General features: G+C 41.0%; 1 protein-coding gene across 4 annotated transcripts in view; it reads left to right on the top strand.

The window, feature by feature from the left end:
- Nucleotides 1-19,916, top strand: part of adar (adenosine deaminase RNA specific) — a 32,847-nt gene extending 12,931 nt beyond the window's left edge. For all 4 annotated transcript variants that reach the window (XM_061881691.1, XM_061881693.1, XM_061881690.1 and 1 more), the window contains exons 9-16: nucleotides 5,264-5,432; nucleotides 5,516-5,609; nucleotides 5,674-5,790; nucleotides 5,898-6,025; nucleotides 7,281-7,463; nucleotides 10,220-10,332; nucleotides 13,815-13,942; nucleotides 18,294-19,916. In XM_061881691.1, the coding sequence (XP_061737675.1) occupies nucleotides 5,264-5,432; nucleotides 5,516-5,609; nucleotides 5,674-5,790; nucleotides 5,898-6,025; nucleotides 7,281-7,463; nucleotides 10,220-10,332; nucleotides 13,815-13,942; nucleotides 18,294-18,615 (1,254 nt within the window). In that variant the 3' untranslated portion in view covers nucleotides 18,616-19,916. The remainder of the gene's footprint in view (nucleotides 1-5,263; nucleotides 5,433-5,515; nucleotides 5,610-5,673; nucleotides 5,791-5,897; nucleotides 6,026-7,280; nucleotides 7,464-10,219; nucleotides 10,333-13,814; nucleotides 13,943-18,293) is intronic.
- The last annotated feature ends 242 nt before the right edge of the window (nucleotides 19,917-20,158 follow it).

The raw sequence follows: 20,158 nt of genomic DNA, 5'->3' as shown, positions 1-20,158 counted from the left end.
CCTTCTCTCAGCACCCGTAAAAAGAAGAGCTAAAAACAGTTTAATGACAACAAATTTAGTTTGTAATTTTATTCTGCAGAAGGAGACAGTTGACAGATCACAGAGCAGTATGATACAAGTGTCCCGCAGTAGAGCGAGACCGATGCATAGTTGCTATAGTTAGTTTATCAGGACATAAACACAGGTGCAAGGAGGTGTGTTTTCTCAAAGCTCATAGACATGGGAATGTGCATGAGAGATTTGTTTCGGAGGTTGAAGGCCCCCTAGCCTTGGCCGGAGTTGCTCCGCGCAAGCTGGTGGAGACACAATCATGTATGCATTACCTCAATTAGCAGAAGCACAAATGCACCAGTGACTTGCAGCGAGGTTCATTCCAGGTGTGGCACTGATGCCTTTTAGAGTTTTGTGTAAACTTAAAATCGATGTGCTTTTATTGAACGTTCCCTATTAACATAACAAGCAAATGAAACAAATTAATTTTCAGTATAATGTTAGCAAGTACTTAGTCCTATCCTATTTTTTTACTTTTACAAAATTTCTCTTCCCTTTTTATTTCATCAGAAGTACTTGCACCTATATTTCTTCAGGAAAATGTACTTTTGTTTTAAAAGTATGGTTACCTTCTGTTTTTTTTTTCTGAAAGTCCAGTTGAGAGTAGGGTTGGGTATCGTTTGAATTCGAACGATTCCGATTCTTTGTTTCGATTCCGTTTCCTGACGATTCTCGATTCCGATTCTTCTTGTTCCGATCAATTTGTTTGCCAGGTATTCCCTGGAAGGTGGTATGTATTTTGGGTTGAGAGTTTTCACCATATCCCTGCAAACATAAACAAACATGTAATGTTGCTGTTACTGTTTAGCCCAGTATCAATTAGGTTAGGTCTAACGTTATTGCTTAACTAACCTAAATGTTGGAGATTCCACCTCTGAAAAGTCAAAATATCTTTTGACTATGTGTGCATTGACCTTTCTGTGGCGCTCTTCCGTCTGTGGCACCGACATCTTCCCCATTGCCGCTACGGTGAACGGAGTACGCTGAGCACATCACGGAGCCTGGCTAGCAGGTTGTATATTGTCTATTAAAAAAATACGCGGGATAATTTGTTAGCTGCCTCAACGTTGGCGCAAAACACATTTATTGCATATATATTGTTTTACCTACCGGATTTGGACTACAGTGCAGTCACTGAGGTGCCAGGCTGGTTCATTTAAATAGGTGACATTGTCTTGACTACGCAGTTGCAAGCAGTAGGTGGTCCAAATGGACGTGTGGTTTCCATTAAAGAAGCACTCCCTTTTCGAGTGGATATACTGTGGACACTCTTTCCACTCTTTCTTGGTGGGGAAATCTCTCTTCAGGTAGAAGACTCTGAGAGCTCCGGGGGCAGAGGAGGACGGTCGGCCCAGCGCGTCTAAGACGGGACACGCATTTATTTGTACTCCATGAACTCGGAGGTGCTTCATCATGTTCCACGTGCACCCTCGTAAGCACGAAACAGTCCTGTTGCACGTGTTACATTTCGCCGATATTTCATCTTTTTTTTGTAAAATAAAGCCACACTTTCAACCGCCGACGCCCGCTATCCATGCTTGACTGACAGGCTCGGCTATGCTAACACTTCCGGCGGTGGGCGCTTCTTCGTTTGTGTTCAACGGCTTCTTATTCCGGTCGGCGGACTGGGTATCGAAACTAGGAATCGAAATTTAAACTTTTGAACGATTCCGGGAGAATCAGAAAATTAGTCCCGGTTCCAATCGATACTCGATACCCAACCCTTGTTGAGAGACGTTTTTAATATTGGCAGCTTGGTTAATTTATTCATTTAGCAGAGCTTAACAATATCTAATATAATGTCACACTTACATTAAATACATTACACAGAATGTAGTTTCTACAATGTAGAACGTCATGATGTAAAAATGTTACTTCCAGCATTATGTTGGTGACATGCTGACTAACAGAAAAAGCTACGCTGAGTGCTGACCACTGAGGGCCCTCAGATACTTTTTAGCTTGCTTGCGCACTAAAGCAGAGAATAAATAGTTGCCTCTGCTTCATCTGGTTTCTACCTTGTATTTGGACTAGCCTAAGTCTAAACGTGGCACACAAAAACTGGTAAGTTCACTTGCGTACTAAACAGCTCGCCAAGCCTGGTGGCAGCCTCATATCAAGATTCTTCACTGTGTTTGATCAGGAAATGTGCGTATTCGTTGGTTTTCACAATATGGTATTTTTAATCTACATTTAAAAACACTTCCTTGTGGTCTGCAATACTTACGATGGTGTTTTTTGGTCAACATTTTGTATATTTGTTCCAGCCGCTTTCTGTGTGTTTCCTCAGTGTGCTCTGTTTTGTGGGCGGCCTTTTTTATACGCCACCACTTCGACTGCTTCTCCATCTTGTCAAGAATATTGTAGTCTTTAACACTTCCATATGGAGTCTGACAGAATGAGTTAGAACTATACTACTACTTTGTATTAGAAATGGCGACAGCAGAGGACGCATGTTTATGCACAAGCCAGTCTGCCCCAGAACAGGAGGATAGAGAGAAATAGGACATTTATTGAGGACAACTTTGGGTTACTACCGTATTGAAAAAGACAGACTCGTGCGAAACTCTTTGGATAAACCTCGACCATATGTGGAGATATTCGCTCTGCCTCAAATTTGAACGTTTTAAAGTCAAGGCAAGCTCCTTAAAGGAGAGCTCATATTTTACGGCACCGAGGCAAGTTGGAAGGGCACCAAGGCAAAAATAATTTTCTTTCGTAGCAGGGGCTCTAAAGCATGTGTTTGTGTGTATTATTTATATATATATATAAGCGGAAGAAGATGGCTGGATGGATATATATTTATTTATTTTGAAAGATGGCACCTCATGGCCATGAGACGTAACTGCACTTTTTGTCCATATCGATAAAAATAGTTTTCGTGTATGAGATCTAGGGCTGCCAATTATGGCCAAAGTAATAATTAAGATTATTGTTATCAATATTGAAATGATGATTACTGATTGTTATGTAAAGCAGTGTTGGGGTGTGGAATGTTAAATAAAAAAGCTATAGATAAACATTATCCATATATCTAAAGACAAGATCTAGCGAGCTGCTTGACCATTGTGTAAGTTAAACCGCAAAGAAGAAAAACAGATGTGACGTCATATGCAACCCTCCTTTAAAGAGAAATGATCAAAAAGCTGATATCTAGTAATGTTTATTTACTGGTCACTAGGTGTCAGTAACGCCACATGGATGTGCTTTAGCACTTATATACATGAATAGTTCCAAGTTAATTGAAGGTACAAATAGATTACAGTCTTGCATTTAAGTGAACAAAACAAGCATCTAATTTGCGACTTTTTCCACCTTAAAAAAAAGGCTCTGACGCAGCACCAAGGGCATAAAACTTGACAAAGTAGAGGAAGTAAAATTAAACCAGCAGGACGATAACTATGTTTTTTCAAGAGGAGATTTTGCACCTCCGGGCGAGGTGGTGTGTCCAATTTCCGGCAATCCAAATGATTTCAAAGACATGAGGTCACACCAGCAAGCATCAACTGCTCTCAGGAGGTCTGAAATGACAGCCGAAATTAAGATCCGTCTCCTATTCTCAAAAGACCATATGTCCGCTATAATGATATGGGGTGAATTTTATCGTCTAATTTCTAATTTTAATATATTATTAATCTTATAAGAACCCTTTTTCCTGGAAAATCACATCTGAAATTACATTTGCATGAATACAGATCTCCTTTCTGATAAAGACAATACATCCAGGAAAGGCCTGGTCTTCCGTTCCGTTCAGTACATTTCTTCCAGCCATGTATGGAGTTTTTCCGAAAGCAAATTGGGAAGATCCGGACAGTGTTTACATCGCTTCATTTTTACCACATTTTGTTATGTTACAATCTTATTCCAAAATGGAATACATTAATTTCTCTCTTAAGAATTCTACACTTTATAACATAATTATTTTTTTAACATTTTGCAAATTTTATAAAAATAAGCACATGGACATACTGTAAATATTCACACCCTCTGCTCAATACTTTTTTGATGCATCTTTGGCAGCAATTAGAGCCTGAATTATTTTTGAATACGATGCTACAAGCTTGGCACACCTATTTTGTGGGCAGTTTCACCTATTCCTCTTTTCAGCACCTCTCAAGCTCCATCAGGTTGGATGGGAAGCGTTGGTTTTCATCCAGGATGTCTCTGCACATTACTTAATCGGGTCATGGAGGTGACCAAGAACTTGATGGTCACTCTGTCTGAGGTACAGCTTTCCTATTTGGAGAGAGAAGAACTTCTAGAAGGACAACCATCTCTGCAGAAAATCCACCAAATAGGCCTGTATAGGTAGTGGCCAGACAGAAGCCATTTCTTAGTAAAAAGTTTGCCAAAATGCACCTGAAAGACTCAGACCATGAGAAACAAAATTATCTGGTCTGATGAGACAAAGATTGAACTCTATGGCGTGAATGCCAGGCATCATGTTTGGAGGAAACCAGGAACCCCTCATCCCCAGGCCAATACCATCCCTACAGTGAAGCATGGTGGGGGCAGCATCATGCTGTGGGGATGTTTTTCAGCAGCAACTGGGAGACTAGTCAGGATGAGGGAAAGAGGAATGAAGCAAAAACAACTCTTCCCGTCCAACCTGATGGAGCTTGAACAGTTATGCAAAGAGGAATGGCAAAACGGCAGCGGCGGCGATGACCAAGAAGAACGCGGAGTTGGAATATAATTACAACACTTTATGTGCATATTTAAATACATATTTATACAATATTTACATATTTATATAATATGTAACTACAAGCTCAATTCACAGACAGAGTCCCATTGCTTTTATGAGCGGTTGAGCGAGTCAAAAGCCCCCCCAAAAAATAATATATATATATATATTTTTTTCTATTTTTAATTTTTTTATTAGTGGCGGCCGTAATTCTTTTGTGGCGGGCCGCCATAAATAAATGAATGTGTGGGAAACCCTGAACGTAACAAAATGTGAAAAAAGTGAAGCGCTGTTAATACTTCGCAGATGCACTGTAGGTAGGTTACTACTACATCCAAACATCATGTCTGATGTTTTTGTTTTTTTCAAATACTTATACGAACTTAATAATAAACAACAAAAGAAGTGATTAATTCATCAACTGAATTGCCCATTGACCCTAAAATGACAATGATACTATTGTAAACATGTTGTATGGACCTAACTATACAAACTAATCCTTTTTTACACACCCTCTTTGCTTAGCTTCCTGTGAGTGGCAGTACCTTACACGACCAGATCGCCATGCTGAGCCACCAGCGCTTCAACGCCTTGACCACACGCATCCAGCACAGCCTCCTGGGACGCAAGATCCTGGCCACCATCGTCATGAGGAGGGGAGAAGGCCTGGGAACTGTAGTCAGCTTGGGAACTGGTGTGTGTTTGATGGACATTTGACCTCTTGCACTGTCACAGCATATTGTTTGGCTGGCCTTCAATTTCATTCCTGAATTCCAGGTAACCGCTGTGTTAAGGGGGAGGAGCTGAGCCTAAAAGGGGACACTGTCAATGACGGCCATGCTGAAATCATCTCCAGAAGAGGATTTATTAGGTAGAACTTGATCACTTTGGTTTACGTCCTATTTGTAGATACTCACACTTTTTGTTCCTCTTAGGTTTCTGTACAGCGAGTTGATGAAGCACTGTGATGGCACAGAGAACAGTATATTTGAGGAAGCGGAGGACAACAAACTGCGGGTCAAATCGGACATCACTTTTCACCTCTACATTAGGTGGGAATGATGTTTCCCCTCTACTGCTTCCATCCTGTCTGATGCTTCAATGATCAGTGTGTAGCCTTGTCAAGATCTCAACTGTTTTCTTTTTGCCCCGTCTGAAGCACGGCGCCATGCGGGGATGGCGCTCTGTTTGACAAGTCGTGCAGCGAGACAGGGGATGAGGCGTCGGGTCATCAGCCTCTGTTTGAGAATGCCAAACAGGGCAAGCTGCGCACCAAGGTGGAGAACGGTAAGAATCAAAAAACACATGAGTATGTTATTTCAATGCATCTCCTGTAGGGCTGGGCGAAAAATCCAATATACTCGATGTATCGCAGGTTTGTCTCTGTGAGATGTAGAAAATGTCCATATCGTGAGTATTTGAGTATACGTTCTCACGCAGTTGCTTTTAGCTGCGGGCATTACACTACAGGCTTTTCTCACTCTTTCTTGTCTCCCCACAGAGAGATAAAACAAGCGCACCTTGTTACATACGTCACATACTGTCACGCGTGCAATGTTATATGCTCTCGCGAAGCAGAGAGGTAGCGGCATGGGTAAAGTTAGCTCTGGCAGGTGGTGCAAGCGGAGCGGTGCGAGTGGTAACACGAGAGAGAGAGAGTGCGAATCTGGTAACAAATGGAGGAAGAATTCTCAAGAAAAACAGCACGGGGTCCATCGTCTGGCGGTGTTTTGGCTTCAAGCAGAAAGATGTTGAACAGACAACCGTAATTGGTCAAGTATGCGACAAAAGCGTTGCTGCAAAAAGTAGCAGCACTACTAATTTTCAGCATCATTTGAAAAGTCACCCGATAGAGAATAAGGGGTGCTTGTAACTCCGCATGTCAACATCTCAGCCGGTGCCGCAGCCATCAAAATGCCAAAGCAACAAGCACTGACCCAATTGAGCCTGATGTCTTCCATTTCCAAATCGACACCGTATGGAAAAAAACAGTAGCAAAGGACATACACTATTTGATTTCCTATTATGCAGCTATTTTTTATTTTACACTTTTTAAATATCTTTTCTGACATCATGCACAAAAGTGCACTTTATTTGTTTTAAAATATTGTAGTGGCGTTCTGTACAAAAAGTGCACTTTAATTTAGTGTTGTTTTGATATGTCATCTTACTGACATCATGCACAAAAGTGCACTAATTGCCTGTTTTAAAATATCTCTGACAATCTTGCACTTTCTGTTATGAAATGACTTCAATGTTTTTGCCACTGCTTAATAACTGTTTAATAAATAAGTTTTGGTAAATTTACTTAGTTGTGATTTAAAATGAGCATATATTAATGCAGTATGAACAAGAATGTTTTAATGTAGACAAATAGAATCATCATAGTACTATGATTATATGCATCAAGTTTTAATTCAGGGCTAAGGCAAAGTATCGAGATATCTATCGTGACATGGCCTAAAAATATCGAGATATTAATAAAAGACCATATCGCCCAGCCCTAACCTCCTGCCATCCTCTGTTTGGTTGTGGTTACCAGGCGAAGGCACCATCCCAGTGGAATCCAGCGCCATTGTGCCCACCTGGGATGGCATCCAGCACGGGGAGAGACTACGCACCATGAGTTGCAGCGATAAGATCCTGCGCTGGAACGTGTTGGGCCTGCAGGGGGCGCTGCTCACTCACTTTCTGCATCCCATCTACCTGAAGTCCATCACACTTGGTAATGGAGAGGAAATACATGACTCTTTGAAGGGAGCCGTTCAAAAAAATGGCTTGTTCTTATAGTTCTTTTAAGCAAGTCAACAATAAATGGTAGCAATTGTAAGATAATATGTGGTTCAGAATAATTTAAACGTATACAATCATTAAACTGTTGCTGGGGATTACTGTAATCTGTAATGTGGCTACAATTTTGTTGTTTTAATGTAAAAAAAAGTGGTGCCTTATCGTCATGCTTTGAGGGTGATGTCACTATTTAGAAATTCCCTCACTTAAAAAAACTTTGTGGGACATGTGTTTTGACAATAGAGAGAGAAAAAAAACTAATAACTAAGAATTAACTGTACTGCTGGTTAATAAAGTATAAATATAACTGGAATAAATGCACAATTGTATGTGTGTACGTTAGAGATGCGCGGATAGGCAATCATATCATCCGCGTCACCAAAATCGTCATCCACCCGCCGTCCACCCGAACCATCATTTTATCAGGACCGTACCCGCCCGCTGAATTACATCAGAGGTTGGCCACCTGTACCACTCACAGAGCTGTTTAAACCTGTTTCACAGAGTAGTGAAGTCAATTGGAGCCGCTAACGTTCTCGCGACTTCTCACTAGCGTTCATCCTGATGATAAGAACATGGGCGTGCTGAGGAGCCATTGCCTTTGACACCTTCAACAACATGTACCAACCGATTGTTGATCCAGCAACATGTTGTGTGCAGCTTCTGCAATCACACGTATGATATTGAAAGGCATACTGGGTGATACAGAGTACACTGATGGTTGTGATATAAACAACTCTAACACTTACTAATATGCGCCACGCTATGAAGCCACACAGTACAGGATTGACAAACACATTTCGGGAGAACATCCTCACAGTAACACAACATAAACACAACACCACTTATACCCATAATCCTTTGTATTCATGACACTTCCTGAATATATTTCACACCCCCGCGCTACCAATCCCGGCCACCTTACCGACGCAGGATGTGTCATGAATACAAAGGATTGTGGGTATTAGATGTGTTGCGTTTATGTTGTGTTACTGTGAGGATGTTCTCCCGAAATGTGGTTGTCGTTCTTAATTGGTGTGGCTTCAAAGCGTGGCGCATATTACTAAGAGTGTTAAAATTGTTTATATCACAACCATTAGCGTACTCTGTGTCACCCAGTATGCCTTGCAGTCGTGTGCGTGTCGCCGCGGAAGCCACACACAACATGATGCTGGACTGTCAAGTAGGTCGTACATGTTGTAGAAGCAACGTGTACGACATAGCACGCCCTAATACTTATCTGGGTAACTGTCGGTAGTCATTCTAGAGAATAATAGCGTCTTCTATTGACTTCTTCGCTTTATAACACGGGTCTTAAATGGCTCTTTGAATGGCAAAGGATACCGATCCCAGAACCATGTATATCAAATATCTCCGGATAATTCAACCGCCACCCACCCGAAAATAATTAAAATCTATTTTTTCGTCACGTCAACCGCCCGACCCGCGGTTTCTCCGCGGATGAGACCGCAAACCACGCATCTCTAGTGTACGCTTAAACTATTTCACATTAAATGAACCAAAAAAGTGGGGGAAAAAATCAATATACTTAAATATCCATCCATCCATTTTCTACCGCTTATTCCCTTTTGTGGTCGCGGGGGCCGCTGGCGCCTATCTCAGCTACAATCGGCGGAAGGCGGGGTACACCCTGGACAAGTCGCCACCTCATCACAGTAATAAGTTAATCCAAATGCTATGTTTCCATTGATGACTATTCTAGTCCAGTTGCCAGTCAGGCTGGCAATGGCTTTAGCTGTACCTGCATGTGCATACAAAACAGCTCCCAAACAAATGACTCCTAATTGCAAATCGGTTGTCATCCTCATCAAAACCCTTTAAAAGACTTGATTCATTCCCCAGCGCCACATTTCTAATTGGTAAATTGCTTGTTGCCTTCACCCCACTTACATAAAACAATTTGCCGGTTTTAAAACACTTTTAACTCTGGTCCACAATACTAAGCACACATTTAATGCAATACAATAAAAGAGCTGCAGCAAAGAGTTTGCATACCGTAATTGGATAAGGCGCTTTTTTGGATAGAACTCATTTGTTAACTTGGACCGGCTAGCAGATGTCAATAATGGACCAGGACTTAATGAGTTGGTTGACATTGTGTTGTCTATATAAGCGGGTCGCACTGTCCATAAGTGAATTGTGAAGTGAATTATATTTATATAGTGACTCAAAGCGCTTTACATGGTGAAACCCAATATCTAAGTTACATTTAAACCAGTGTGGGTGGCACTGGGAGCAGGTGGGCAAAGTGTCTTGCCCAAGGACACGACGGCAGTGACTAGAATGGCGGAAGCGGGAATCGAACCCGCAACCCTCAAATTGCTGGCACGGCCACTCTACCAACCGAGCTAAACCGCTAATGTTCTGTCATGTACACTCCAACTAGGCTGTCCTTGCGGTGCATTGTGAGTGCTCTGGTGCTCAACCACGACACACTTCCTGTCATAGAAGAGGCTGCAATATACATCCAAATAGACCACAGGTTCATGAAGATTACAGGGAATGCTGTGTTGTAAAATACAGTGATAGCACACATAGTTGTAAGCAGTGTGGGTGCGAGCCAATTGGAAGGAAGACAAATGGTGTCCAAGTCCGGCATTGTTGAAAGTCAGTATCCCAGTGAGAATGTTTCTCATATTGTACCCTGTCTTTTGGGCTGTGATCCATCAGGTTATCTGTACAGCCACGGTCACCTGACTCGAGCGGTGTGCTGCAGGCTGGCGAGAGATGGCCAGGCGTTCAACCAAAGTCTCCCCTCTCCCTTCCAGCTAAACCACCCTGAAGTAAGAGCAGTGTCATAAATCACTTTGTGGTTCCTTTGTTGATTGATTTTTTTCTTTCTGTTTCACTGAAACAAGCTTATTGATCGGTGACCACCAAAAAAGCAGGTTACTCCCTTTTACTATGAGGTGAAATCTATGCTACGGCTGGGTGATAAAAACCATATCAGTAGATGTCGTGATAGATAGGTAACCGATATCGATAAAACGTTCGATCATTTGCTGAAAGAAACCGGAAGTTGCGACGCAAGTTTGGTTGCATGAACAAAGGCACTCGCTCTCTGGTAAGCAACAGGGGAAGTGATCACTGATCAGTGGAATTGTCAGGCTGACAGCCAATCAGGTAACAGTATCAACTATCACCTATGGTTGTGCCATCTTGTTGTTTCGCAAAGCAGTCCTTCTCAAATAGTGGGGCGGGTGTAGGGGTGTGGTGTAATGCCGGGGGGGCACATGAAACCTCAGGGAACATGCTTTTTTTTTAGCCGTACCAGAATAGGATGAAGCGTATGTAGTACTTGGCTTCTCTTTAACTACGGTGGGAGACAAGGAAAGACTGGTGTGTTGTTTCCTTTAATGTTAATGAGCATTCAATGGTATGCAGAGGTACAGTATAGTCATAACAATTTTATAGACACATGATACTATATATTGATTGATATATTTTTATTTCAAATATGCAAAAAAAAACAAGAGCAAGCATCATCCAATACAGTGCTATAGCCTTAACAGCCATTATAACAAAATGAAAACAATGGAGAATAAAACAAACAAAAAAAAACAAATGAGCATTTGCCTTTTTTTTTAAACATATTTGAAAAGGAGTGAGAAGAAGTATACACTTATTTAATCCCACCCCTTTTCTTTAAATCATAAATTACTCTGAGCTAGAACTACCTGTTCACTCTATGTACAAACGTAATGAACATAAATAGATAGATAAATGATAAATATATACATACATATGCACACTACACTCATACATAGCCACACCGTTACCACAAGTGGCTGTGTTGGAGCCACTATGGATTGAACTTTCACAGTATCATGTTAGACCCGCTCGACATCCATTGCTTTCGGTCCCCTAGACGGGGGGGTTGCCCACATCTGAGGTCCTTTCCAAGGTTTCTCATAGTCAGCATTGTCACTGGCGTCCCACTGGATGGGAATTCTCCCTGCCCACTGGGTGTGAGTTTTCCTTGCCCTTTTGTGGGTTCTTCCGAGGATGTTGTAGTCGTAATGATTTGTGCAGTCCTTTGAGACATTTGTGATTTGGGGCTATATAAATAAACATTGATTAATTGATTGAAGTGCTCATGGAAATGGTATCATGCAAAAAACAGCAGTATATAGTCGCGGTGGAAAGTGTGGGAGGCGCAAAATATTTTCTTCTTCCTGGGGGGGCATAACAGAAAATATTTGAGAAGCACTGGCATAGAGTGAGAAGAGAAAGTAAAAATAAGTGCTGTAGAGGGTGAATAAATTGTAAATAAAACAGAATAAGTCACCTCAGCAGTATTTTTGGATTTTTTTTCAAACGGACCGTGGTCAGACCAATGTGGTCTGTAAATAATGCAAGGCGCTTGTCCCCACCAAGACCGGCAATATCACACAACCTTAGCTGCACGCACCCTTTAGACCACACCCCTAACTTTCTGGCACTAAATCTGCAGAAATATTCCCAGAACAGGACATTTGGCTTTCTAATAATTATTTTCCGCTGTACTGTGAGAGTGTTGTCGGCGCCCCGCTCCAGTTTCCGCCAAGACAAAAAGATTGTTAATGACTGAAAAAAGGGGTCACTCGGTTCAGCTAATTTCATAAGACGTCTTCCTTCTTGTTTGAAGCGAGAGACGAACAAACGGGAGGCTCATAAGATTTGATTGGCGAACATGTCTGTCACTCAAATAAATAACTTCAGCCTCTTGCGGTTACTGCACTAATTGTAACCTCAATGTCGATTTGTTTTAGATTAATCGTGCAGCCCTGCTTTTCACTGTTTTTGTTACACTTTATTAAGCATCTCTTATGTGTTCCCTATTTTTGCACCTTCTATTTAAGTATTTAATGTGATTTTACAATTTTGTTTACATTGAAAGTTTTCCATGATTGTGTTGATATTTTATTTTGTGTCTGCGTTGATTTTTTCTAGCATGATTCAATTCAAAACACTGTTTAAAAAAGAAGTACTGAAGAAGTACGAGGAGGAAAGCGAGTGATGCCCTCAGCACAGAGCGATGGGAGAGAGGTGTATGGGCCAGAGCGTGTTTGGGCCCGTGTGTGTGTGTGTGTTTTGTCTCGTCTTGTCTTGTAGTATTGTTGGTGTACAGGAATTTTTCTTGTTTTGTTTATCGAGTACTGTTCTTGTATTATATTGTTCATGTTATGTGGAATGAGTGAGAGGGGTTGGGCTATTATAAGCAGCTGCTTCATCAAACCCCTTTTCAAGCCTTGCATAAATATCTTTGCCAACATGTAAAAAAAAACAAAAACTGTGTTTAGTTGTACTGTGCAGGTTTGAAATAAATATTTCAATTCGATTCAATAGTTTAGGGCAGGGGTCGGGAACCTTTTTGGCTGAGAGAGCCAAAAAGCCAAATATTTTGAAATATATTTCCGTAAGAGCCATATAATATTTTTTTTTAACACTGAACACAACTAAACGCGTGCATTTTTCAGTAAAACCAACATTTCTAGAGTATAATAGGTATCTTATTCTTTATAACAACATTGTTATTCTGAAGCTAACTGTGGAAGGGGCGTGGCCTGCGGGCCTGCAGCGACAGGTGCGTAGATGGCCCACCTGGGCCTTGTTATCTAATCACCTGTCGCTCTGTTATAAGCAGCAGCCAGGAGGAGAGATGGGGTTGGGGCTGGAAATACAATTGCTGGAAAACAACTGAGAGATTTATTGTCGGTGCTTGGGGGTCTGAAGAACCCCCAGGAGGGCAAGCCCCACACTAACCAATAATAAATAAATAACTTCTTACCATTGAAGCAACTTCTTGAACAGGTGCAGTAGAAAACGGATGGACGGATTAAAAATGCATGAGAATAATTTATATTTTGAACATTATTTTTAACACTATGATTACAAGTGGGATTATTCATTACTTATCGTGTTAAGCAACGTCAGCTCAGATTTATCTAAGAGCCAGATGCAGTCATCAAAAGAGCCACATCTGGCTCTAGAGCCATAGGTTCCCTACCGCTGGTTTAGGGGATTATAATCAGAGGAAGGTTACATTATAAATAAAAATGTTTATATTTAATACATTTTTCTCCTGGTCCCTATTTTTAACAAATCATTAAAAATATCAATAATTATCGATATTTAAGGCTATGAAACACTGATATTGTGAGACAATTTTCAGCCATATCGCCCAGCCCTAATTTTTTTCCACAGACATGTTCACTGACCGTGCATAGGATGATCTAACCCAACAACCCCCCCACCCCCTCTTTTTTTTTTAACCCCACCATAGGTGGGCCGAGTCAGCGTCTACGATTCCACGCGCCACACAGGAAAAACTAAGGAGTCCAGTGTGAACTGGAGCCTTCCGGACCAGACATGTGTGGAGGTTCTGGATGGGACTAAAGGAAAACTAGACGGGTATGTCACACACTGAAATGCTGCTACTGTTGATCATAACTATAATCTATATGATCAATTATCTTTATTTTTTTTTGCCATATCGATTATTTTTGCTCCCTAGCCACACTTCTCCCGGTAGTTTTGTGCATGGAGTGCGGCTATGCTTAAATTAGATGCAAACATCAAGCACTCCAAGGCAAAACAAAAGAAAGTGAAGGACTTGCAAACATTATATCATCTAATTTTCCGTGAACCATGAAGATACAAACAGTAAGGGAAGCCATTTGAACTGTTTTTGGCAAAAAAATATATGTACTACCATACTGAGGTATGGTCATGCAACATAAATATAATTTTTTATTGATTATATTTGTAACTAAAGTTATTCAAAGATCACCGCAGAATAAATTACGGCAGGTTTTGTATACATATTCATCTCCCACACAGTGTCAAGTGCGCCAGAAAATCCCAGTGCACACACCTTGACAATAAAATTGCTGTGCAATACATCATGTCTGACTCTGCCCACAAAATAAGACTTAATTAGACTTTCGCTTGCAAGTCGTTTATTTCAAAATTGCACTTCTGACACTTTGGAGGAAGTTTGAACTGTTCATTTTGTTGTAATGACGAAAAATACAGAGAACATTTGTATTTTGTAACAGACTTGAGACATTTTCAATATTTAACTGTAGAGCAAATCGAATCGCGACTGATCCATTTAGAACCTTGTGAATCAATTTGAGAAATTAGCCATAATACCCAGTCCTATTCATAACAGCTTCTTTATTATTATTATTATCATAAATGCAGGATCCCCATGGGTCATTATAAAGTTTTAAATACAACTTTGGATTTTTAAGTCCTTAACAAGCCTTATATAGTCTGTCTGGAATGTCTAAAATTCCCAAAAGAGAGATATTCAATTTCATATATGATCGAGCCAGTAAAATATCTTCTCCGTTATCGAGTATTTTGAACACAATTTTCTGAGTTAAGGAGTATATAAATTAGCACAACAAAGACCACTGTGAATAACGTCTGGCTGGAAACGGCACACTATGACTCTAAAAAGAACCCTGAGAGCTCATTTGCTGCTCAGTCGGGTGCCTGATGCAAACACATTCACTGTAACAGTTTCTGCACTAAAACAACAGTAACACTAGGGAATTTACAACAGAAAGTTTGGGGAAGCAATTATTCAACAACTATGAGGCTACTGGCGGAGATGTGGCACCTTCAGAGTTAGAAAGAGGCACATTAAATGTCAACTTTCAAGTTGTGGACCCAGTAAACCTCCCTCAAGCAAGACATCACTTGTGTGTAATCAAACTGTTAGCAGTTTTACTTAATTATAGTTTTATTATACAGCAGCTAACTTAAAGTACCAGTAGAGTGGGAAAACAAGATGACTTTATATGCTTAATTGTGTTTCATTGTATCCATTAAACCATATCCAATTGTATTTACAATCTGCAAAGTATGTGAAAACACCTTTTACACGTCACAAAATGCCCCAAATTCAGTCAGTCATTTTGAATATTGCGCTCCGGAGATTTCCGGCTATTTGCGAAGATTGATGTCACAGTAGTAACACTCCTGCACTCTGACCATGTTATCAGATCAGTCATACTGGAGATTCGCAAATATTTGAAAGAGATGTACTGTCTATCATTCACAATCCTTATGTAAGACATTAACCCAAGTGTTTTTCTATTTTTAAGCATTCTAAGTTGTAAATAGATTAAGTTAAAGTGCCAATGATTGTCACACACACACTAGGTGTGGTGAAATCTGTCTTCTGCATTTGACCCATCACCCTTGATCACCCCCTGGGAAGTGAGGGGAGCAGTGGGCAGCAGCGGTGCCGCGCCCGGCAATCATTTATGGTGATTTAACCCCCAATTCCAACCCTTGATGCTGAGTGCCAAGCAGGGAGGTAATGGGTCCCATTTTTTTATAGTCTTTGGTATGACTCGGCCGGGGTTTGAACTCCCAACCTACCGATCTCAGGGCGGACACTCTAACCACTAGTCCACTGAGTAAATAAATAGAAAGTCTGTTAACAATGGAGTCTATAGGTGCTCTCCATTTTGCCCACAAAACCTTTCAAATAACATGGATATTAACCAAATATTAATGTTATTACAAGCGCTAACACAGACAAACTATTTTTAGCATGGATAACTGAGAGCTAACTATAGCTTATGCTGCACTGGACTCAAGTAGAGACTTAAATATGGATATAAAATGAAGCTGAAGATTGCAGTAATGAAACATATGTGGATGCAAACTTCCGTAAAACTGTGAAGAAGAAGAAGCTTATTCAGCACTGGCCAACAGCATATTGAGCCGGTGTGCTGCTTCTGCTACCACTGCATCGCGTTCGGCTTGTCGAAGTTATTCTAAACTCTTATCTGGATAATAGGAGGATTCAGCCATGAATCTAGTAGCTGTTCATCTGTGACATTCAGTTGATAGCCAGAGATGGAGACAAACACACACAACCGAATAGAGGTGGGAATCTTTTCAGTGTCCGTCTATGTGTTTTGTAAAAACTATTTGTTGAATACAAAACATTATGGCCATTGGCGAAGAAAAATTCATAAATTAGCCGTAAGTTTTATAAGCCGCAGGGTTCAAAGCTTGGGAAAAAAGTAACGGCTTATAGTTTGCAAAATACAGTATACATAACTTTTTTTAAATCCAATCCAATACACTTTTTTTATATAGCACATTTAAACAACAAAAATGTCTCCAGAGTGCTGCACAAAAATATTAAAAACAAGATTCAAATACTATCCTTAGCTCCACCAATGACTGAGTAAAAACTAAATAAATAAATATAAAACCAATATAAAAATAAATATGGTGGCAGAGGGGTTAGTGTGTCTGCCTCACAATACGAAGTTCCTGCAGTCCTGGGTTCAAATCCAGGCTCGGGATCTTTCTGTGTGGAGTTTGCATGTTCTCCCCGTGAATGTGTGGGTTCCCTCCGGGTACTCCGGCTTCCTCCCACCTCCAAAGACATGCACCTGGGGATAGGTTGATTGGCAACACTAAATTGGCCCTAGTGTGTGAATGTTGTCTGTCTATCTGTGTTGGCCCTGCGATGAGGTGGCGACTTGTCCAGGGTGTACCCCGCCTTCCGCCCGATTGTAGCTGAGATAGGCGCCAGCGCCCCCCGCGACCCCGAAAGGGAACAAGCGGTAGAAAATGGATGGATGATTAAAAACGATTTTAAAGGGTAAAAACAATTTTAAAAAAAATAAATAGAATTACATATTAAAAAACACAGCGGACAACACAACTCACGTAGCGTTAAAAGCCAGATAATAAAAGTGGGTCTTAAGGCACTCCACTCTGGAACACTTAACACTTTGTCTGAGACCTTTTGGGTCCTCAGGATCTGTAATGTTCAACAAAATTGAAGGAAGCCCTAATTGTTACATTTAATTGTGTATTGGGTTTAAAAATGCCCACTGCATGCTTTCATTTTCCAGTGTGTGGCCCACGGTAAAAAAAAAAGTTTGGACCCTCCTGATGTAATGTGTTGTTTGACATGGGAGGTTCTTATGGGCAGTATTGCTGAAAACACACCACAGGCACGAGCTGAGGAAAAAATCAAACCTCAACTGACAGGAAATAACTACAAAAGAACACTTAATTTTCATTAACGGTGTTACAAAAAAGATCAGTTGGAATAATACATAATGTTGGATATAGAGAACATTCAAACCCTTGATTCATTTAATGAAAAATACTGAAATTCCACGACATAATGAATTTGCCAACAGCTAAAATAACACACAAAACAAACCTGTACAACAATTTTCTCAACAAAAGAGGAGAAATATAATCTTAAGAACATTTTTATTTAAAACATTTTTCTGCACATACAACACTTAAGATCATATCAGTATGTGGAATTGAATTATGGAATGGATTAAGCAAAGAAATTAAACAATGTACTAATATGATCGATCCACTTCAAGAAAGTCTTCAAACTTAGTGTTTATAAAGTACAAAGAAGAACAACCATGATAAACACTCTGAATTTATTTCATCCATCTGTTCATTTTCAAGATAATCTTACTCATCTCACCATATGAAATATAACTTACTTCACCTATTATTATTATTATTTTTTTTATTGTTATTACTTATGGAGTTTATTGAGAACACGAAGTGAACTAGAGTTTTAGCAACTGTTGCGTAAAGGAAAAGGGGGTGGGATTAATTAATCTCTGCTTATTCCTACTCCTTTTCGAACATGTTGAATAGAGAAACTGTAAATTGTGTTGTATCGTGTTGTACACTTGCATGTTCCAAATAAAGTCAAACTGAGCTCCAAATGTCCTCCCTGCAGGAACAAGCTGGCCGTGTCCCGTGTGTCCAAGTCCACCCTGTTCTGCATGTTCCGCACGCTGTGCCAGCGGTGCAACCGCATGGACCTCTTCTCCATGCTCTCCTACTCGCAGGCCAAGCAGGCGGCCACCTCCTTCCAGCTGGCCAAGCTGCAGTTCTTCCGAGCGCTCAGCGACCACGGCTACGGAGCGTGGATCGGCAAACCCATGGAGGAAAAAAGCTTCGAGGCGGCGGAGTGGACGAGCGGCGGCAGCGGAGGCCCGGCGGCGTTCGGAGCCAACAGGAACGGTGGAGCCATGGAATACAACCAGGTGGAGGCGTAGCGTGAAGCGGGTAGGGAACACGAGCGTTAGGCGGCTTGAAAAGGATTGGGAGGTGGATGTCAAAGAAAATAGAGAAAAAAAGGACAATCAAATAACACTTGGCCGCCAGTGTGTCATCTTTTGTGGTTAAAGGCTAAGAAGAGAGTGATGGGAGCGGACGGAGGAGGAAGACGAGAGGGCTTGAAAATAACAAGAGTCGGCTTGCGTTCGCTTGTACAGACGCCCGCTTTTGTCTCCTCCCGCTCACAATGTCAGATCACATGATGAAATATTAATATGATTAAGTATCATGTGACCTGCCATTTGGGGCAGTGCTCCTGAGACGGAGGAGAATAACCGGGGCCAATGGCGGGTCACGTGACTTGCTGTCACGTGACCCGCCATTGGGGCGGTGCTTCCGCTCCCGAGCTTTATTTTATACATGTCGTGAGGAGACCCGCATCTTTTCTGATTATAAACCAGCTACGTGCAGACGTACAGCATCCATCATACACATGTGGTTGCCGTGGTTACCATTAGCACAGCGTAGGTCCCTGCACCGCTTTTGTTTCGCTTTTATATAAACATACATACAAGAAAGATGATGTCATGGCCTCCGGGCCGCACAAAAGAAGTCGACGAGGTCGCCGCGCCCTTATATGGTCATTCCACGGTTGTTGTTCTTTTTTTTTTTTTCTTTTTTTTTTGGGATGATGACAACGCTATATGCAAATGATAGAAGCAGTTCATGCAAATGCACAAGTTTGAGTGGGAACAAGTCTCATGAAAAGTAGCCCAGATATTCCATAATTCCATCTAGAAGAATTAATAAGCTTATTGCGTGGTGTTCCTTGTAGACACCCGACTTTTTTATTTTCTTTTATTTGTGCTTGTTTTTATGGCTTTTAGCTCCCACGCGGCCACTTGAGGCCCCCAGAAAGCTCTTAAAAATCCGGCCTACATTTATTTCATTTATTCTGAATTGATTTTTAAGTTACATCTCAACAAAGTGAATCACACCCATAAACATGTTTTTTTGTTTTTGTGCGCTTGCATCTTTTTTAAAGGTTGCAACCTGCTGATTCATGCAAGTGTGACTTTTTTCCCCCCCCAAATCGACGTTTTGTTTTAAAGAGGGCTGCGGTTTTATTTGAAAAGATCTCTGGATGCCTCTGTTAGCAATATGTTAGACAACCTTTGTGTGTGTAGGTTATTGTATAGAACTGTAGTGAAATGTTTCTTGTTTCTTGTTTTTTTTTTTGTTTTTGTTTTTTACAAAATTGGAGGTTCAAAAAGAATAAATTAGGTATGTTCCAGTGAAATGTTTTCTCTCATCGGTCATACAGAATTCATGCATCATCTGTTTCTTCGCCCTGAAGGGAGCTCAAAGGGGGGGCCAAATAATAACGTATGGTGGAGGGGGGGGGTCTTTGCTACCTTCAGGGGTTGCACATATTTATTGTGTCAAAGTTTCTCTATCCTTGTGCGTCATCGCTTCCCAGCAGAAACATGACCAGCTTAAAAATGGGGTCAAAGAACATGCAGAACATCAAGACCTTGTGGA

Source organism: Nerophis ophidion, linkage group LG21, assembly GCF_033978795.1.
Source record: "Nerophis ophidion isolate RoL-2023_Sa linkage group LG21, RoL_Noph_v1.0, whole genome shotgun sequence".
Taxonomy (NCBI): Eukaryota; Metazoa; Chordata; class Actinopteri; order Syngnathiformes; family Syngnathidae; genus Nerophis; species Nerophis ophidion.
This window is presented reverse-complemented; position numbering and strand designations above follow the sequence as displayed.